The 18,746-nt window shown below is 49.4% G+C and overlaps 7 protein-coding genes across 7 annotated transcripts; 1 reads left to right on the top strand and 6 right to left on the bottom strand.

Moving 5' to 3' along the window:
- Positions 1-138: 138 nt before the first annotated feature.
- On the bottom strand, positions 139-2,136 carry A1O9_04889 (uncharacterized protein; the record flags this gene model as incomplete). The annotated part of the gene is made up of 3 exons (XM_013407175.1): positions 139-1,309; positions 1,378-1,913; positions 1,966-2,136. 3 exons carry the CDS (start codon positions 2,134-2,136, stop codon positions 139-141), a joined length of 1,878 nt encoding a protein of 625 aa, XP_013262629.1.
- Positions 2,137-3,075: 939 nt separating this feature from the next.
- Positions 3,076-4,123, bottom strand: A1O9_04888 (uncharacterized protein; the record flags this gene model as incomplete). Its single annotated transcript, XM_013407174.1, has 3 exons — positions 3,076-3,565; positions 3,613-4,018; positions 4,084-4,123. 3 exons carry the CDS (start codon positions 4,121-4,123, stop codon positions 3,076-3,078), a joined length of 936 nt encoding a protein of 311 aa, XP_013262628.1.
- A 595-nt stretch (positions 4,124-4,718) lies between these two features.
- On the bottom strand, positions 4,719-6,131 carry A1O9_04887 (uncharacterized protein; the record flags this gene model as incomplete). The annotated part of the gene is made up of 1 exon (XM_013407173.1): positions 4,719-6,131. The coding sequence occupies one exon, from the start codon at positions 6,129-6,131 to the stop codon at positions 4,719-4,721; it is 1,413 nt and encodes a 470-aa protein (XP_013262627.1).
- Positions 6,132-7,153: 1,022 nt separating this feature from the next.
- Positions 7,154-10,537, bottom strand: A1O9_04886 (uncharacterized protein; the record flags this gene model as incomplete). Its single annotated transcript, XM_013407172.1, has 4 exons — positions 7,154-8,901; positions 8,986-9,072; positions 9,121-9,483; positions 9,535-10,537. 4 exons carry the CDS (start codon positions 10,535-10,537, stop codon positions 7,154-7,156), a joined length of 3,201 nt encoding a protein of 1,066 aa, XP_013262626.1.
- A 3,463-nt stretch (positions 10,538-14,000) lies between these two features.
- Positions 14,001-14,384, bottom strand: A1O9_04885 (uncharacterized protein; the record flags this gene model as incomplete). The annotated part of the gene is made up of 2 exons (XM_013407171.1): positions 14,001-14,023; positions 14,072-14,384. 2 exons carry the CDS (start codon positions 14,382-14,384, stop codon positions 14,001-14,003), a joined length of 336 nt encoding a protein of 111 aa, XP_013262625.1.
- Positions 14,385-15,724: 1,340 nt separating this feature from the next.
- On the top strand, positions 15,725-17,081 carry A1O9_04884 (ubiquitin-activating enzyme E1 C; the record flags this gene model as incomplete). Its single annotated transcript, XM_013407170.1, has 2 exons — positions 15,725-15,786; positions 15,836-17,081. The coding sequence occupies 2 exons, from the start codon at positions 15,725-15,727 to the stop codon at positions 17,079-17,081; spliced, it is 1,308 nt and encodes a 435-aa protein (XP_013262624.1).
- A 283-nt stretch (positions 17,082-17,364) lies between these two features.
- On the bottom strand, positions 17,365-18,537 carry A1O9_04883 (DNA-directed RNA polymerase I and III subunit RPAC1; the record flags this gene model as incomplete). The annotated part of the gene is made up of 2 exons (XM_013407169.1): positions 17,365-18,441; positions 18,493-18,537. 2 exons carry the CDS (start codon positions 18,535-18,537, stop codon positions 17,365-17,367), a joined length of 1,122 nt encoding a protein of 373 aa, XP_013262623.1.
- Between the last annotated feature and the right edge of the window lie 209 nt (positions 18,538-18,746).

Genomic DNA, 18,746 nt, shown 5'->3' with positions numbered 1-18,746 from the left:
TAGAGCACGCAAAGATGATGGAATGCTTTGCATATCTACTTAGATAAATAGCAATTTTATTTGTGGTCATAATGTGGTGATGGAACTATCACCGAGAGTTAATTTTATTTTGGTCTTATTCCAACCCAAGTCGTCTAGTTAGAATTCAAACTCCCCTCGAAACTGTTCCAGGTTCATTCCAGTGCCGACGCGCTCTGTCAAGTCTCGTCGTCCCATGCCAGTGAATGCGCGTCTCAACGTATCGTACAAATTCGAGCTCTCGTTTTGTTGAATCATTCTCTCCAGCTCAGCGTCTCCAATCCCGGCTCCATTGGTTGATCCATCACTGACAATCTCGCGAGCTTTGTCCATGCCTTGCTCACCGACAACCCGATGTAAATTCAGAGCTCCTAGTAGATGCCCGGCGGCTTCGGGATAGCAACCAATGTTGATGCATGATACCCCTAGGTTGTATCGTGCTCGCACAAAGTTCGGATTTACTTCGAGCGCCTTGCAATATGCATCAATGGCATCCTCTGATCGACCCGAATTGGCCAATGTCGCCCCCAGTCTGTTCCACAAGAGGTGCAACTGGCTCTCGCGATTGACGAGCCCTTGCTCGCTAGAAGCTAGGGCTGCCTTGAAGCAGTCCACGGCTTTCTCAAATTCTTCGTTCCCATAGAACAGGACCCCTAGGCCTACCTGTACGTCGGGATCCATCTGTTCTCCGGAAGGTGATAATTGCGCCGCCTTGATGAAAAGGTCGGCCACGCGCTCATGCAAAATTGTTCGGTCCGTGAAACCTATATCAGAAGCATCTGAGACATTCTGTGGAGGATGAATGGTGGGATACTTGACACTGATCCATCGTTCAAGCGTTCTGTAGGCGGTACTGTCATAACCTTCATTGGTGTAGGATACCGCTAGACCCATCAAAGCATCTAGGTTGTTTGGGTCTAACTGGAGCGCCTTTTCCAATGCTCGTATCGCTGGCGATTCTTTCTCGTTCTGTGCTTGAGCTGCGCCGAGTAAAACCCAGGCTTCGATATGGTTCGGATCTTGTTGAACTGCGGCTTCAAAGGCCAACGCAGCTAGGGAAAGATTGCCGTGGTTCTCGAGGATCTCCTTCCCTTGCTCGAACGCGGATCTTGAGGCTGTACTGTTCTCTAGATATGGGTTCTGGGATTCAAACATATAATCTCCGAGCATCGGTTCCCTTTCGAATGGATTGTGGGTATTCAAGCCCATATCAGAGTCGAATTTATCCCACGCAGCGAAATCCTCATTAGAAAAGGTGTTGTCGTAGTCGCTAATTTCCTCGGTCATTTGTCTGGATAGATGCGATTAGTCTCGTTGCCATACCACAAAGGCCCGGGATCTTCGTCAGTGCCTACTTACCTGTCGATGTCCTCGAGCTCCTTCTCCATTGCCTTATTGGCTTCTTCTGAAAGATTGTCTTGTTGCATTTCCAGTTCTTTGAACTGTGCCTCCCAGTTGGCATCATCCAGTTCGACCATGCGACCCTTTCCTTTATCTGTAGTCTGATCGGGCTGCTGCTGCATGTGGTTGAAGGATCCAAAGTTCATTCCCATATTCATCCCACCACCCATGTAGCCCATACCCATCGGTCTTTGGTATCCATTCATCATAGTGGGTGTCTGTGTAATGGGACTCGCAGTTCGTTGTGCGGCCGAAGCCTGCTGGAAGCGGGCGAACTCTTGAGGTGAAAACCCATTTGGGTTGTGTTGGCCCATCTGGGAATTGGCAAAGGCCGCCTCCATTCTTGCTTGTTCACCAGGATCGAAATCGGTGGCCCATCCTGGAGACGGTGATCTTCGTGTGACACCCTGAAGGTTGGGTAGGTCTTGCCTTAATTGGTCCATGGCAAAAGGCTGTGGTAATTGACTGGGTTGTTGCATAAAGTCATTCATCATCTAGACTGGATAAGTCGTTGGTAATGCAAAGTGAGTGACAATGGCTGCGAACCTGATCTGAACCTGGAGATCCCATACGAGACCTCATGCTTTCCTCGAGACCTTCAGGGCCTCTCCCAACTAGGCGGTCTCTCTGCAGGGTATTGTCATGTTGGACATGTTTTGTGAATTGCGTGAGGGGATTACCGGCGGTGGAACATTCTGCTCCACCCAGGAAAGACATGATAAAGAGGGTACAATGGATGTGTGTGAGGTGAAAATGAGATGTTGATAGAATGAAGTGTTGAAGAAGAGGGACTGCAGTGGGCTCAGCGCATCAAAGAGTAGGTTAGGTGGCCATCAGTTGGTAACGATACCCCAAGAAGTGATGACAATAAGTCAGCAGAATTGGCGGCAGTTATAAATTCATGGGCCGAGGTCGTTCTTCCGTAGCCGTATCCCTCAACTAACTAGAGTCACTACAGTACAATGAGTACATGCTCGTCCGGAGTACTTCTTGGTACGGGACGGGTATCCCTGGAACCCTCACTCCACCACTTAAGTTTTCTGGGGCTCCGGGTGATGGCCTATTGGATAATTCGATTGGCTGTGGCTATCAGTATGCATGTATGGATGGAAACGGCATTAGGCCCTTAGCTGCGACTATGGCTCTACAGGCAGCAGAAAGCAGACATTCACGAGGCATCAAACAAGCAACAGGGTTGAGAATGGAGATTTTTCAACCGCCGGCCCTCCCATTAACAGTAAGTTTTAGTCCTTTCCTATCCGTCAAAGCCACGACATGCGTGCGTTTGGACACAAGAAAAAAACTCGTGCAATGTGCTTCGGTCCCACCTCTTGGAAAGATAACCCAAGATGCTCCCTGCGCCCATGATGATATCCCTTCCTTCCGACCAAGTTCAGTGTGGTCACCGCCCAATCTGCTCGCCACCATACACACTTCAATAACAGGTTGGAAGTGAAGACATAGTTTCGCACGATTGATCAAACAATGATGTACATGAAGATGTGCAAATCTATTGTAACAGTAAGAAGATTCCCGTCAATGGCGCTTTCGCCCGTTGCACATTCGATTTGAGGGTGCTCAGGCTCCTTTCCCTCTCAAAGGACCGCTCCATCGGTCACCAAATCTGCAAGCACACCTTGTCGCAAGTAGCCTTCTTCATGATGTTTCATCAGATGGCGTGGCGCGTGTTTCAGTTGGGTGAGAACGTGGCGATCCTTCTTGATTCCTTGGTGACGTGCTTGCATTGTAAGAATAGTCGACCCTCAACTTCCGGCCATAGGTCTCCTTGTCTTTCAGGACCTTTAGAGCCTCCATAGCACTTTTAACATCGATGAAATCGGCATGGGCGAATCCTCGTGGTTGGCCAGTTCTTCGGTCAATGGCCACCCGGACGTCGATGACATTTCGAATTCCGCGGAAGAGGTTTCCGAGGTCACGGTCGGTCATCTCAAATGACATGTTGCCGACGAATAAGGTCTTGGAGGGTGGATTCATGGTATGTTCCGCGGAATGTTTCGGTTCAAAGCTGCTGGAATCGCGAGCAGCATACTGGACGGTCATGCGACGGCCTTCGTACAACTGCATGTTCATGGTTTTGATTGCGGATTCGGCGGACTCAAGCTCCGCGAACTCGAGGTATGCAAATCTAGTAATGTGTTAGCTGGTGCTGGTATTTATTTTGATAAGTCTCACCCTTTACTCATTCCCCGGTTATCGCGAATGATCTTGCATCGACTAATTGTGCCGAATTGGGTGAACTCTTTTACGAGTTCTGACTCAGTAATATCGAAGAAGAGGTTACCAATATATACGGTGTTCTTCTTCTCAGCCTGCCGATATCCGTCGCTCTGGCCCCGTCGCTCTCGGAAGGGCCGGTGAGGTGCAATGGTTTGTTCCGCTGCCTCGGCCACGCTGGCGCTTTCGGGAGCAAATGCAGGCTCTTGCGCGACAAATTGTTCGTTCGTTTCAGCGGCAGGTAGGGCCTCCTCAGTAGCTTCCGTCAAATTGGCACTTTCAGCGATAGTAGGCGCTGTCTTGCTTTCCTGTTCCCTTGTGCTTGCCCATCTCCGTGTAGATAGGGAAACAGAGCTGCGCGGTGCTGATCGTGGTACAGAAGATGTGACAAAAGAGGAGAAGGCTCGAGAAGGTAAGACGTAAGCCGACCGTGAAGTGAGGAGGCGCGAAGCGGAATGTCGAAGGGCATACCTGGGCGACAGTCAATTCAATTGGCTTCTTTTCAGGGCCGGCTCAGCGATACTTACATTTTGAAGACTGGGACGTGGATCTGATTAAGAATGTGATAACAGAAAGAAAGCCACGGGGGATGCACAACAAAAAGTCGATGAGAGATATGTCAAGGAAAACAAATCGAATAGTATCTAATGATCAAAGACGACTCGGGAAAAAAGTTTCGAGATGGGAGCTTTTCGTCCTTGGAAGACTCCATTGATTCTGGAAAGGGGTAAGCTCCTTGGCGGGAACAATAGAAGATACGCGATTGAACAAGCGCTCCACAATATAATTCTCTTGGTGGCTACTACGGTGGACCAAGGGATTTATTAGTGTCAGGAGTAGATTTCAGGCCCACGCAAATCTCATCTGCCTCAAGAAAGTATCACGGGACCACGACGCTCTTGATTGAGTCTTGATTTCTTGATTGTGTTCTGCCGATCATGTCCTAGACAAGTCATGACACTGGTCACCTACCTAGGTAGCTCATTTGGAACTGAGGTCTCCATGATGCTCCCAGGCACTTCGTTCCCCATTCGTGCCCCCCCACTGCGTCCATCTAATCGGCCTCAATACGCATAACGGAAGTGCTTATTTTGTTTATCTGTCAAGTCGTCAAACGCGACTCTTTCTGCCTCTTTCGAATCCAACGCTAACCTGTCTCTTCTCCGATTCTCAGCACCGAGCATGATGTAGAGTGTGATCGCAATGCCAATCACGAGTGCATAGCACCCGATCACACCTTGCCAAAGCCTAGGATAATGCGAGTCAATCTGCTCTGATCGGACCCATTGTGGACCGACAATGTTGCCCACATTGTACAAATAGAAGATTGCCGCTGCCATAAAACTCTTCTTGGAGTTACCGGCGACGTTGGCCATACCCATACTAACAATCAGGCTCGTTACTGGAGCGAAGAAGCCAATGATGGTGTAGCCTGCGATCGGTGTCGCAGCATGGTGATACCAGTTGCTCTTCCAGATCATGGCGCAGCCGGCAATGACCGGTAAGCAACAAGCAATGATCATGATGAGGCGTATATTTTGCACCTTTGAACTGAGATAACCTGCAAGGAGAATGCCAACAAAGCAGACGCCGCCTAAAGGCATCTGCCAGAGCAAGGCATCATATGCGGACCAGCCAAACGTCGAGACAATCAGAGGTCCAAAACCAGACACTGCTCCGTTCACCGAGTATGCTGCTCCCATCATGATTGCAATAAGCCAAACCTTGACATCCAGGGCCGCCTCTTTGATCTGGGGCCATTTGATCTTCTGGCACCTGACACCCATTTGACCCATACGCAATCGCTCGATGGCGACTCTTTTTTCTTCTTCGGTGAACCACCACGCATGGGCAGGTGAATTCGGGAAGAAGAAGAACACGAACCCATACAAGACGGTCAACGAACCAGCCATCAGGTACAGATACTGCCACTTCTTGAGGTCTCCACCAGTGATATGGGCGAAGCCATAGTTGATCCCTGAGCCTATGATGGTCCAGCCACCTGTGGCAGAATACCAGAGGCACTGTCGCCAAGTCTGTTCTGCTTGCGTGTAGTATCCAGAGATGATGACCATGAATGCAGTAGGGACGATGCTTTCTGCAAACCCAAGAAAGAACCGCTGTGCAAACAAACCTTTGAAGTCTACTACTCCGGCACTTGCCATTGCGACGCCACCCCAGATCACGATGACCGCGCCCACGGTTCGTCCGAGATGCAGCCGTTGGAACAGGTACGTCAACGGTCCGACTCCAGCAAGCATGCCGAAGTAGAAGAGTGAAGTGGCCCAGCTGAGACGAGTGGTTGACACTTTTGGTGGTGTCGTCGTCGGGTCAACGATGACTCTCAATTTGAGGTCCGTCGTCATTCCAAACACGGCTGCTCCTCCGAGGATTGCCTGATAAAAGAGGAAGTATATTAATGACTGGTTTATCAATACGTCAAGGTCGGCGCACCTTATCATAGTAAACCAACCCATAACCGAACCACATCAATGGTATGAGCGCAAGGTCAATCTTCCGTACAACTCGACGCTCTACTGCTTTATTCCATGACTCCGCATACTCGGGGACCACCGAAGCAGCGAGATCCCTTTCATCTGCAGGCACATTTCAGCAAGGTGGCGGCAATCCCAGTGACAGACTTCATCTCACCCAACCTACCCATGTCTACTCCACACAGCTTCAAATATCCAAAACGGTAATTACAAATGCGAATGAAGCAACTTCAACAGTAACAAAGGTTATCTTTATGGAGCTCAGCAGCACTTTGTACAAATAGCTAAAGCACATTCGTCAACGTCGAGAAAGAAAAGTTGAAAGTGCCAATGTAGTTAAGAATGAAATCGAGCTAGAGAGGGCTCTCACATCCATGCTGGCTTGTTCAAGCTGTTCAAATAGGGAAATCCGATTATGAACCTCAAATTGCTAGAAATTATCAAGTCTGCTTTCCCCCACTCCCCGAGAAAGCCCGCACACAACCGAAGGAGTTCTTTCTGGCTTCCCTCGACAGAGTGAGCCTATTAAGGCGACGGGTGACGCGGGCACCCATACACAGTGACTGTGCTTCACTAAAACGTGACTAAAAGGCTCTTGAAATCATTCACATGCTTAAGCGAAACGGGCCCAGAACCTCCGAATCCACTCGTTGAAGACCCGATCGATGATCTTTGGCTTTTGTCGAGTAAATATGGAATGATGCCATCGTTTAGTGTATGCTTTTCTTCCTTGGCTTGGAAGCTAAACCAAGCCCATGGGTCTGCGAGCCGAACAACGAGGGGGAGCTTTTTGAGCCCTTGTATGGCCGGTTGGATATCTCACCTTCAAAGTCTGTTAGATGGATTTTGGTATTCTAGGCGTGTTTCGTCAATTAAATATCAAAGGGCGCCATGAAGAAAGCCGAGGTCAGCACCAAATGCGAAGTGCTGGCATGCTTTGCGGCCCATGGTAACTACAACCAAGTCGGCGCAATGCCCTCTCCTTAGACACTACATGGTGTTCCTCAAAAAGAATCAAAGTCGGTCCCTGCCAACAATCCCAGCATCCTTCCTTGAAACTTCCTTCCGACTTCCTGCCATTTGACCTGGATGCCCGCTACCAGCAATGGCCATGGCATCTCCCCACTATCACCAGCATCGACTTCAGGAATTGACAGCCGCTCTCCAAGGCTGCTAGACCACGAGATGAGCTCAGCTATCATGCTTCCAAGTTCTGTCACGAGTCTCTCCTCGGCCGTGCTCCCAGCCTCGACATTCAGGTCCAATATGGTGAGTAGAAGCTGCAGGATCGTCGGCAGTATGATTGGATCATGTGCCAATGTAGGAATGCTGTGGAGCTGCGTGAGAAGGATGAGAGTCTCCCTGGTGACAACAGGCAGCTGCAGTGCATGAGGGCCCAAAGTCGAAATGATGATGGCTAGTGTTTGAAGGATTAGTTTCAGAAGACCCGGATGCAACAAAGTCGAGTTCGCTAGATACGTTGAAGTCGACAAGGACAACAAGACTAGTGTTAGGCGTGTACAAAGTGGGAGGTAAATGGCATCTGCGAGGACCTTATGCAAGTCTTTCGGAATTCGCTTAGAGCGAGCCTCGGCTTTTGCAGCTACCTTTTTCTGCACTTCCATGCGTGATGAGAACGTGCGGACTTTGAGAACGTCAGGACCTGTGAGCTTGTCTGCTGCTTCGAGGGCCATCGGTTGGAGTGTTCGGTGGGAAAGAACTGTTGAGATCGCGGAAACAGGAGAGGCGACACTAGCATACAAGGTATCTAGTTTGGGTGGGAGGCGATTTGAAGGGAAGGCTGATAGGGCAGTGGAGTCTCCCGAGAGGTTTTGCGCTGAAAAATCATCATAGCCTGCGAGCTCCCGAGTCCCCAGCCCAACAGCCGCCAACAGGGCTGCTCTTTGGGATAGGGAGAAGTCCCCTTCGAAATACATGCTCGCAACCCAAGGGCCCATGATCCCTGGTTTTGACACCAGGCAAGCAATCAATGCTTCGACCTTTAGCCGCTGTAGTTCGTTAGAGGACATCCCTTCTTGAAGGTTCAGAAGAGAAGCGGCTAGAGGCAGCAGGTTCGTACTGAGCTCGTTACCAAAATTGGCCTTGCGACGTATTAGAGACGGTGCTGTCTTTAGGGCGAGCTCCGTAGTAGACAGGTCGTCGCTGACGTTAAGTTGTTTGATGAGCGATGTTATGTATACTGGAGCTGATGGCTTGTTGCGGTTTACGAGGGTTGGATCTTCATCAGAATCTTCTGGATCGCTATCCGGACGACCGTATGGACGCAATTCGGGGTGGTCCTCCTCCTCTGAGCTAGGATTTTCTTTATCAGAATCAAGTATCTCTTCAATAGCAATGATTTTAGTGCTGTGTTGGACTGGCTTCGAAGGACGCCGGGTAATTGTGCTAGGAGATCGCCTTTTCTCAACCTTTGGTAACGTCATTGTTGCCGCCTTCTTTAGGTCATTCAAATCGCCGACATTGTCAACAACGTTGACCAGATCAAGCCAAGCATGGGCTTCTTCACTATCCATCTCGTCGACTCCAAAATCCATAACCTTGTCAGGCTTGTCTACAAGCTTGGAAACTGCAGTAGCAACAATCATGCCAAGGAATCGAGCACGGGGAACGGAAGCAGAAAGACGATTGGACACCATGTGCAAGAAATCTCCGGAGCCTGATATTTGCTTAAGTGTTTCTGAATTTGACCGGTGGAGGTAGCCAGCCGTGAGTAAGATCGTTTGCGTCGCCGCTACAGGAGTGGTAGTAGACGTAAGCACAGGCTCTGTCAAACATGGGGAACAAAGGGAATCTCGGACTTCATGAGATTACTTACACTCCTGTTGAAGAATAGAATTATGCTGGATCTGAATCTTATTCCCAAAACTGACCAGACATTTCTGGAGAACTTTTTGCAAGTTATCTGTCCTGAGATCAGTAAAATGCAGTCTGTCCTTGGGGGATACCTCACCTTGCTTCTGGGCTAACGTTACAATGACCGCTCTTCGAGCCCCAAGGCCAAGACCAGCATAATCCCCATTAGTGCTTGTTAACCAGTGTGTAAGATGTGCCTCCAGAAGGATGTTGTTTTGAACAAGGCCATTTATCATAGCTGCCATTCCACCGATTGTAGCAGCATCAACGGGCAGTGACAGAGCCTGGGTCAGAATGGTGCTGCTAGTTTGCAAATATTTCCGTGTCATATCTCGGAGAATCATATCAAAGACAGCTTTCTGATCGTATTCTGGAAGAGTCTTGAGCAACGAGTGCAATGTCGTCCACAAGGCCCGCTGGCCAAATAAGAGGGTGGTGTAGAGCTGGCTAATAAAAGCATCTGCAGAATGTTAGCTTTGACTCTATTTGGTAAAATTATATCAACTCAAACCTTGATAACCCAAACTTAAGCCTCGCTTGAAGACCTGGCCCAACATGCTGAGTGTCCCATTGACCATACTAACACCAGAGCTGAGGTCAATGGCTGTTGCGGAAATATTTCTAGACAGCCACTTGGAATATTCTGTGCCATCTCCAATCCATACGCACTCAGGGATCCGATCTCTGAGTGTCGGGACGGTCGCAAATATTTGTGCCATCGTCATGAAAATCTTACTGCCGGCCAGAAGAGAAGTCACTTCTTGCCAGAATACTCGACGAGGTGTATCAGTCGTGAAGAACGTGCTTAAGTCTGACATGAAACGACGCACTACGGAGTGGCGCTCGAGTATTGCTGCTAGGATCGATATTGCATCCTCTAAGACGGGAGTTTCGTCGGTAGGAGCTGCGGAGGAATGGCGGCGAATCTGCATCAACAGGGCTCCTATGCCCGCAACACTTACAAGCGGAGTAATCATCAGCCTCTTCAACTGTGCATCTGGGTCGGAAAGGTCGCGACCGCGAAGATGTAGCCATTGATCTGGAATCGTGATGGTGACAAGTATGTGGACAATTTGAGCCGCTTTGGGTCCAGGCAGTCGTATGTTGAAATCGTGCTTGCCATCAACGCCATACTGAAGATATTGGAGGACAGCCACCAAGTCTTCGCGATCTGGCTGGCTCTTCAGAATTGCTTGAGCATCGTCCGGCAATGTCCTCGTTGAAGATTGGTTTAGATATGATTTATTGAGAAAGGTGGTGGAATCATGGCGTTTGTGCTTTCTGTGAGTGGACTGGGCAGACAAAGTGGTTGCTGCTGAGTCAATTGATGGCCGGAGACTGAATGGCTCGCTCACAACATCACTACTTTCAGAACTCAGGTCGACGATCGAGATATTGGATTTTGTGCTTGCAGGTCTCGGGGTTGAAGCATGTCTCAAGGAAAGAGTCTCGAACTTTTCAATGTTGTGTTGGACTCTGCGAGTTGTCTTGATTGGCTTGAAGAGATCTTCCATGTTGGGCGTCCATTGTTGTCGAAGCAAGACTACGATTGAAGCAAGACTACGAAGAGAACTTGACCAGAAAGTCACTAAATGGTGAGGATTGGAGATGTGAATCTAAAGCCTTGTGACATGCCAAGAAGCTGGCAGCGGCTGGATTTGTCTGTAGTAGGTTGTAATGAGCCCATTGACTGCCTCCCGAGTGTCCGGTTAGGAGCACAAAGGTGCAGTTCTTGTCTATAGGTGCCCTGGTTAAGAGGCTAGTCGGTTCAGCAGTAGATTAGTTAAAGGGCTATGGGGACCGGAGGCAGTAAGCATCTTCGCGGCGGTGCGGGGGTAACCCGTTCCCCTTTTTGGCCTGGCCTCGTAAGCCGTCCCTGTGTAAGATGTTGACCTCCTCCCACGTACTATACTACATTAGTTGTTCTTCCATCCGACAATTTCTTAACACTTGTGCAACCTTTGTCCACATCTTGTACTGGTTCTGGGAGGTGTCGGAAGCACTCATTGTGTGGAGCTCAATAATTACAAGTATCAATCATGGATTTACAATTCGTTGTCCTTTCCGGAGAGTCACTGCGACCGAATACTTCGACCAGGATCGCGATCAAAGCACATGTGATGCGTCAATACAGGCACAGCCAGCGACAAATGCGGCTTCAGCAAAAGATGCAAGCAAGGAACTCGGCCTTTGATTGTTACGCTGAACAAGCTCTTACTTCAGGTCATGAGACGAGCAGATTGGGCTCTACCCCCATGGAGACACTGGCCTCTCATGTTTCAACCAACAGCATGTTGGACCTTGGGGCATGGCCCGAAGGAGATGCATCTTCAATGAATAGATGTGGCTCTATTGATCAGTGGATCATGCCACAACCATCGCATTCGGTCTCCCCCAACCAATTTGACCCCTTTGACACGCTTCCTGTGGCAATGACACCACGGCTCTCAACATTACTATATCAGGGTGAGTCGCGCCTTCTGGCTGCCGACTGATATTGGTGTACTCTCCCGGCTCTGTCTAAGACAAGCTAGGTCTTGCAAACGAAGTTCGAACGTCAGTCCATGCAGACCTAACTGGTACTTTCCAGTCGTGTTGCTTGACCGACGCCGGCTGGATTTATATCACCCTCAGTCATGCAGCAAGTCGCTTCCAACCATTCGTTGGCCGCGATACCTATGAAAGCATATTCTTTAATTCACAATCTGTTTCCGCAGTCAACTCTGCTCTGTCCATCGGGAAGGTAACGGATGAAACGATCGCCACCGTCTCATGCCTGGTCAATCTAGAGGTTGGTACCCTGTGGCTTGTTGACTCTCATATCGCTGACGCCTCCCGTCAGAGCTTGAATGGATCGAAATCTAGTGCCATGGTTCACAATTCTGGATTACAGCGTATGATTCAGCTGAAAGGCGGACTTGGGAGGCTCGGTCTACACGGCGTTCTTCAACGCATGGTTTTGTGGTATGACTGCTGAACCGCGTCGTTCTGTTGTTGCTGAAAGTAATCTAGGTCAGACCTTCTTGCCAGTATCAGACTGGAGAAGGAACCTGCTTTTCCGTTGCAGAATCTTACCCAGAAACTTGCACCTTTAGCTACGTTCGCGCCCTCTCCTTCAGTCTCCTCTCGTTCCTACATACTTGACAATAGCGTTCAATTAGCCACCTTCGCTAAAAGAGAAAACGCATCAGATCTTGTAAACATGTTCAAGAGGCTACATGAGCTTGGAACATTTTTGAATGTTGCCAATTCTGATGCAAGGCTTTGCCATGCATCATACCCTGATCGTGTCTACACCATTGAACACAGTATCCTAACCCTGTTAGAAAGAGTATCCACACGGTTGTGTAATCCTGCTAGCATCAGCGTCATAAAGACCTTCCTCCTTGCTGGGCTCCTATATGTCTATACAAATCTTCGACAAACACCCATCGGCCATGGAATGCGAAGGAGACTAGCCACACGAATCAAGAAATGTTACGAGCAAAACCCTGAAAGCCACTCATTGATGGCCATACAGATGCCGGCTGAAACCCTTTGGTTGATGCTTGTGGCGGGAACAGTGGTATCCCAGCAGCCTCTACTCCACTCCGACAATGAATGGTATGTAACATCAATCAAGAAAATATCGCCCGGAAATTGGATACGGACCTGGAGTGAGGCTGAAACTTTCTGTGAGTGTATGCCGGTACTAGAAGCGTCATTTGCCTCAAGCTGTAGGGAATACTGGCAGAGTTTCATAGCATGAGAAGCATCTGCGAATAGTTACGCTTTGTAATAGGACAGAGCAAGGATAGGTGGAAAGAACCACTCTCAATGAGTAACAAGTATTATGACTGTGTCACTTCTACGTTGTCTAGCTAAAAGGAAGAGAGAAAGGGTAGTGAGGATTAAGTGAGGGGTGGTAATGAGTGGGTGCCAGGTGCAGAGCGCCTTGGCGTCGTCATGTGACACTCCTGGCCGAAAAACTATGATATCGCGACAACCTTCGACGTTGACGGTTTTGAGGCGATCGTTGAGTGTTCCAAAGCCAGCTGCGGCCCGATACAAGCGTCACTGCTCATGGCCTTGGACCAAGTGTTGTTACAAGCCTACCAGACGTTACTACTTAAAGACGTTGCCACAACCAGCATGGCAGGGAAGCATTCTACTGTACCTTTTCAGTCCTTCTTCTAAAACATGTCTCTCCTGGCTGAACACCAGCCTGAAGTAACCCGGATGACTGAAGTGCTCCTCAAAAGGATGCAGTCCTACTCCAGCATCAAGCAGGCGCTGGGCAAGCTCATACTCGCTTTCATTTCGGCCACCTTTCTCAGGTTGCCGGAGCCATGGCCTCAGATTGATAAAGATGAAGAATCCGGCGCTGCTGAGCTTGCAGTCAGTCCTCAAGGGGCGTCCGTTGAGAGGATGATGGAGGAACGATGTCTGGGGCCTGGAACCTACCCTTTGGCTTCGTGCTCGATCCCTACCTTTTGCAAGCACTGGATAGTGTACTTGCGAGCCTCACTCAATCTCTCGCGAGAAAGCTTGATGAATTGATCAACGAAAGCGTGATCCTCAAGTATGGTGGTGCCGATGGCAACAGATGGACCGGAAGGGCTGTGAATTCTGATATTGCTCGCGATTGCTTTGCGCAGGAGTGAATTTAGGGTGACTAGGCAACCCAGGCGAAGACCGGCAGCTGCAAAATCCTGGTTCCTAGCTTTAGCCTTCCAGCATTTGCAGAGCATCGCAGCATAACTTACCTTGCTCATCCCATATAAAATATGCCAATGATTAGCATCGATTATATTGGTGGCCTCGATTGACAACAGTGATCGAAAAGGGAGACCACCTTCTTCTGAGGTCGATAAACAGACATTCCGTATATTTCGTCGCTTACAAGATGAATCGAGTTGTGTTGACAGAATCGACAAAGATCGAGAAGTGTTGATTCTGGATAACACCGTCCTGACGATCGTTGTTGTCTCAGTTCTCTCACGAATCTCCACCTATCTTACCTAGAGGGTTATGAGGATTGACAATTAGGAGGGCTTTGCCCTTTCCACTCGACGATGCATAATTATCAAGTGCTGTCTGCAACCTCGGTACGATTTCTGAAGAAAAAGGATCAATCTCAGAGGAGTCGGCGTAAACGATGCGAAGACTATTAGTATTGCCAAAGTCCAGCTCAAATCGCCCATAAATAGGCCTAGCGACCAAGATCCCGTCTCCGGGCTCTCCGAGAGCATTGCCCAGCATTTCATGGATTGCTGTCAGAGCGGAAGACGTTATGATCTGGTTAGGTCCGACAGGCTGGACTGGGTTGAAGAAGCGATTGAGGTGTTGAGACATGGCAACAGGAAACTTGGGACCACCCATGGTATCGCAGCCATAGGTGAAAGCATCATCGGGGATCGTCACCTGCAACACCAGGAACACAACTCAATCTTCTGGGACCTCGTGAATCCCAGCTGGGTAGCCCCTTACATGCTTTCGGACATATGCTCCTAGTTCTTCCTTGACGAGGCTCTAGGGAAGGTCAGCTATGTGTGGTCCTCATCGGGCTGCATAACCAGGACATTCTCAGCTAGAGCGAATGATATGACTCCATTCGGGTTTTTGTGGGCATCGTATCGATTTTCCCCACCTGGCTCTCTGCGTTTCTCTGGCCTCGTCGGGACAGCTTTATGTCTTTCAGACCAATGATATCCGAGATCGTCTATTGCGATCGTCCCTGTCCTCCAACTGACGGGCCAAGCGCTGGTGCTCTATCTAAACGCAAGAATGAGAAAACAAATTAGACTAAAGCAGTCATGTACTGGTGATGGCTCAAGGATGTGTCCGCGAAGACGTCTACCCGATGTCACCTAAAACGTCATGCAGGTCGTTGGGAACGATGAGCAAGTTTTTTGTGTTGAAAGGTATCAAATGGATAGTAAGACGAGAAATCGAAAGTAAACCCTTGCTTGTTGAGTCACATTACTATGCCAGTGAGGCCCTGGCTTTCTTATTTGGGATGCCTATCGCGGAGAATTGAGCACCAGTACGAGGTATCCTATCAGTGGGAGACAAGCTCAACCAGGTGAGGTGTGATCGACGCGAAGTGGACTAACCATCTATAGACATTGCTCGCTTGCCCTAGTCGGGATCTACCCACGTGATCTATTCATCAATCTCGTTCAGACATTTGAGGGACGCAATTGCACCAAGAAATGATCATTACCGAGAATTGCTAGAGCTTGAGGAATTAGTGATCTGCACTAGTATTGGCTGTCTCGTGGCATCAAAATTGGTGCGCGTGAAAATGGCTAGGATCTCAGTCACTTCTCTTTGCCAAGATGTCGGAACCTCATGTGCATCTGCTTAGGTAATGACTATCGTCTCATTGCAGTCGATCCTACCTGTGTCACTACTTGCCTGCTGAGATAGAGCCATTCAAGGATCAATCATTTCAACTGTACGCTATCCTTCAAGCGAAGGTCCAGTTTGCAGCACCAAATGTGCTTTCTGACAAGCAAGGATTCCAATCAGGGAACTCACGAACTGCCTATCGAACCAAATTGATCAAACTCGCTGAGGGGCTCTTGTGATATCCGGAGCAAATTCTTCTGATTGTATTGAGTCTCCAAGAAAACCAGCGCTCTGGACACTGTGGTCGGGATACTATGAGATTCACTACTGGGTGATCATTCCAAAGAGGAGCGTATATTGTGCCCATCATGGCAGTTCCAATATCAAGTCTGCTGACCAACGGGGCTGCAACTGAGCCACGGGATCGCTGGTAAGAAATTCCTTCTTTCATCGAATGCATACTTACAATAAGATGTAAGGACTTATCTCGACAAGGTATTGTCGACAACATCTCCATATGCAGGAGAAGAATTTGTGCCCGGTCAGGAGACCATCAATGCACTTGAGACCTCAACCGTTCTGGTCATTGGGGCTGGTGGCCTTGGGTGCGAAATTTTGAAGAACCTCGCATTATCTGGATTTAAAGATATCCATGTTATTGACATGGACACTATCGATGTATCAAATCTGAATCGACAATTCCTTTTCCGTCAAGCAGATGTTGGCAAATCAAAGGCTGAAGTGGCGGCAGCTTTCGTCGAGAAGCGTGTCCCCGGAGTGAAGATCACGCCATACAATGGCAAAATTCAAGACAAGGACGAAGAATATTACATGCAGTTCAAGCTAGTGGTATGCGGGCTTGACAGTATTGAAGCTCGACGATGGATCAACGCAACACTTGTAGACATGGTCGACATGGAGAATCCTGAATCGCTCAAACCTCTCATCGATGGTGGAACGGAAGGCTTCAAAGGTCAAGCACGTGTCATTCTGCCGTCCCTCACATCCTGTATCGAATGTCAATTGTCTATGCATGCACCTCGCGCGGCTGTTCCGCTCTGCACACTGGCCACCATTCCTCGACAACCCCAGCACTGCATCGAATGGGCCCACATAATCGCATGGGAAGAGCAGCGGAAAAGCGACCCCCTCGATACTGATGACCCGGAACATATTACCTGGCTCTACACCAAAGCTCTCGCTCGTGCCAAAGAGTTCAACATTCCAGGTGTCACATACTCGATGACGCAAGGTGTGGTTAAAAACATCATACCAGCAATTGCCAGCACTAACGCCATCATCGCCGCCTCGTGCTGCAATGAAGCACTGAAGATCGCCACATCCTGCGCACCGTTTCTCGAAAACTACATGATGTACACCGGCGACTCAAACGAAGCGGGGCTCTACACGTACACCTTCGCAGCCGAGAAGAAGGACGACTGTCCGGTGTGCGGCAACCTGGCGCAAAACATCACCGTCGACCCAGAGAGCACGCTCGGAGACTTCCTATCCAGTCTAGCTGAGAGAGCAGAAGCGCAGTTGAAGAAGCCAAGCATTCGTACTGAAGCAAGGACGCTCTACGTGCAAGCACCAAAGAGCCTGGAAGAGCAGACGAGACCGAATCTAGCAAAGAAGCTGAAAGACTTGGTGGGTGATGGTGAGGAGGTGGGTGTGTCTGATCTGGCATTTCAGATCTCGTTTAAATTCCGACTGATATTCAAGTGACGTCGGTATCAAAAGACTCCGGCTCGCGGTACTGAAATACATAGAGATGCGATGGGGCGGTTTTGGGAAAGAGATAATCTGCATATGCCCTCATAGAAGGCCTAGTGGGGAAAACATATTTTGATCTTGCAATCCGAGGTATCTAGATTTCTTGCAGCAAAAGAAAGACACCTTGCAATGCTGAAACGCCGTTGTTAAATGCATCACATCATCAGGGTTTCCGTCAACATCTCGTCCAGGACGTAAAGCCACAGTTGCGCTTTTTTTCCAATTGCTCTTCCTTTCATCTCTCTATCGTATCTAGTGCACGAAGCAACCTCTGCGCCTTGTACTTGAGCACATTGACACTTTCAAGGAACAACATGTCGCTTGGGAACTGGCCTGTACTCTCGACATTGAAGATAAAATGATCCTGGACTCTCCCGAGCTTGACTTTGTCCTTGAACTCATCGTGACGCAGGACCTCTCTGGACACGGTGTCGCGCATTGCGTCCTTGACAACGGCTTTCTCGTCACCCTGACGGCCTCTATATGCGAGATCTGCGCTCTCGGCCTCGGAGGCGGTGACGCGCTCGAGGTCGATGACGCCCGGCGAGAAGCATTTCTGGAACTTCTTGGCGTCGAGCCCGAGGATGGGCTTCGTGATGGTGATGGTAGGCAGCAGGCGGTAGGTCGCGGTGGCGACAGGGCTGAATTTCGCGTGGTCGCTGCCGATGCCCAGGTGCGCATGCATGATCATGTCGAGTTCCTGGCCGGGGCGCATCTTCACGATCAGGACGTCCGGGCTGACGGGTTCGATAGGTCCTTCTTTGAAGTACTCTTCCTGTAGGCCCGTGGGCTGCCATTGGATATGCCGTGAGTAGACGCTGCTGTTGATGTACTTCTCTTCTGGGTCCGTCGCGTTCTTGTCCGCATCTGGGTTCCGCTCGCATTTCACCTTGAGGTGTAGGACGACCGTGTTGTAATCTGTGCGCTCCATGCCCTCGAAGCCGATCTCCGGGTTCGGTTCAATAAACCACTTGAGCCACTTGAGACCCTCGAGACTGCCTTTCAGCGGGATGAGACCCAGTCGATGTGCGAGGACTTCATCTGCGATAACGGAGGTGTTGTTCTCGACGTAAACCTTTTCGATGGCCAGCGTGGGCACTTCCGCGAGGAGGATGCGCCGAAATGCGTTGGCTATGGAGGCGTCGGCGCCAACGAGTGAGAAGGTTGCTTCATACTTCTCGTTCTGGTGGAATTGGACCTTGAGGTTTTTTTGGAATTTCTCGAGTGACCATGAAAGATCTTCCCCTGCGTGGTGACCTGGAAAATCCGTTGCAGTGATGTTGGTGACGGTCTCTGCATTGATGCCGACAACCTGCAAGTATTGGTCAGCATTGATCTACAGGAGACAGGGTGATCCCATTACCTTCCGACGGTCCAGGCTATCCTGTGAGGGTTTCATGGGAGCCATGGTGCACTGCTGGCTGTTAGTATTGGCACTGGCATTGAGCTCATAGTGCCAAAAAAAATTTAGGAAACAAGAACAGTGCCCGGACTTTTGACGAGCTTAACTCCGGGTGTCTTGATGCGGAAGGTAGTCCGTAGTGGAATAGAAGCAATTATCGACATGCTAAGCCTACAACTCACGCCCCATAAGTCACATTGATCTGCTCTGCTGTA

This window comes from Exophiala aquamarina (assembly GCF_000709125.1).
Source record: "Exophiala aquamarina CBS 119918 chromosome Unknown aczIA-supercont1.3, whole genome shotgun sequence".
Classification (NCBI taxonomy): domain Eukaryota; kingdom Fungi; phylum Ascomycota; class Eurotiomycetes; order Chaetothyriales; family Herpotrichiellaceae; genus Exophiala; species Exophiala aquamarina.
The sequence above is the reverse complement of the archived record's forward strand: the minus strand, read 5'-3'. Positions and strand labels throughout refer to the sequence as shown.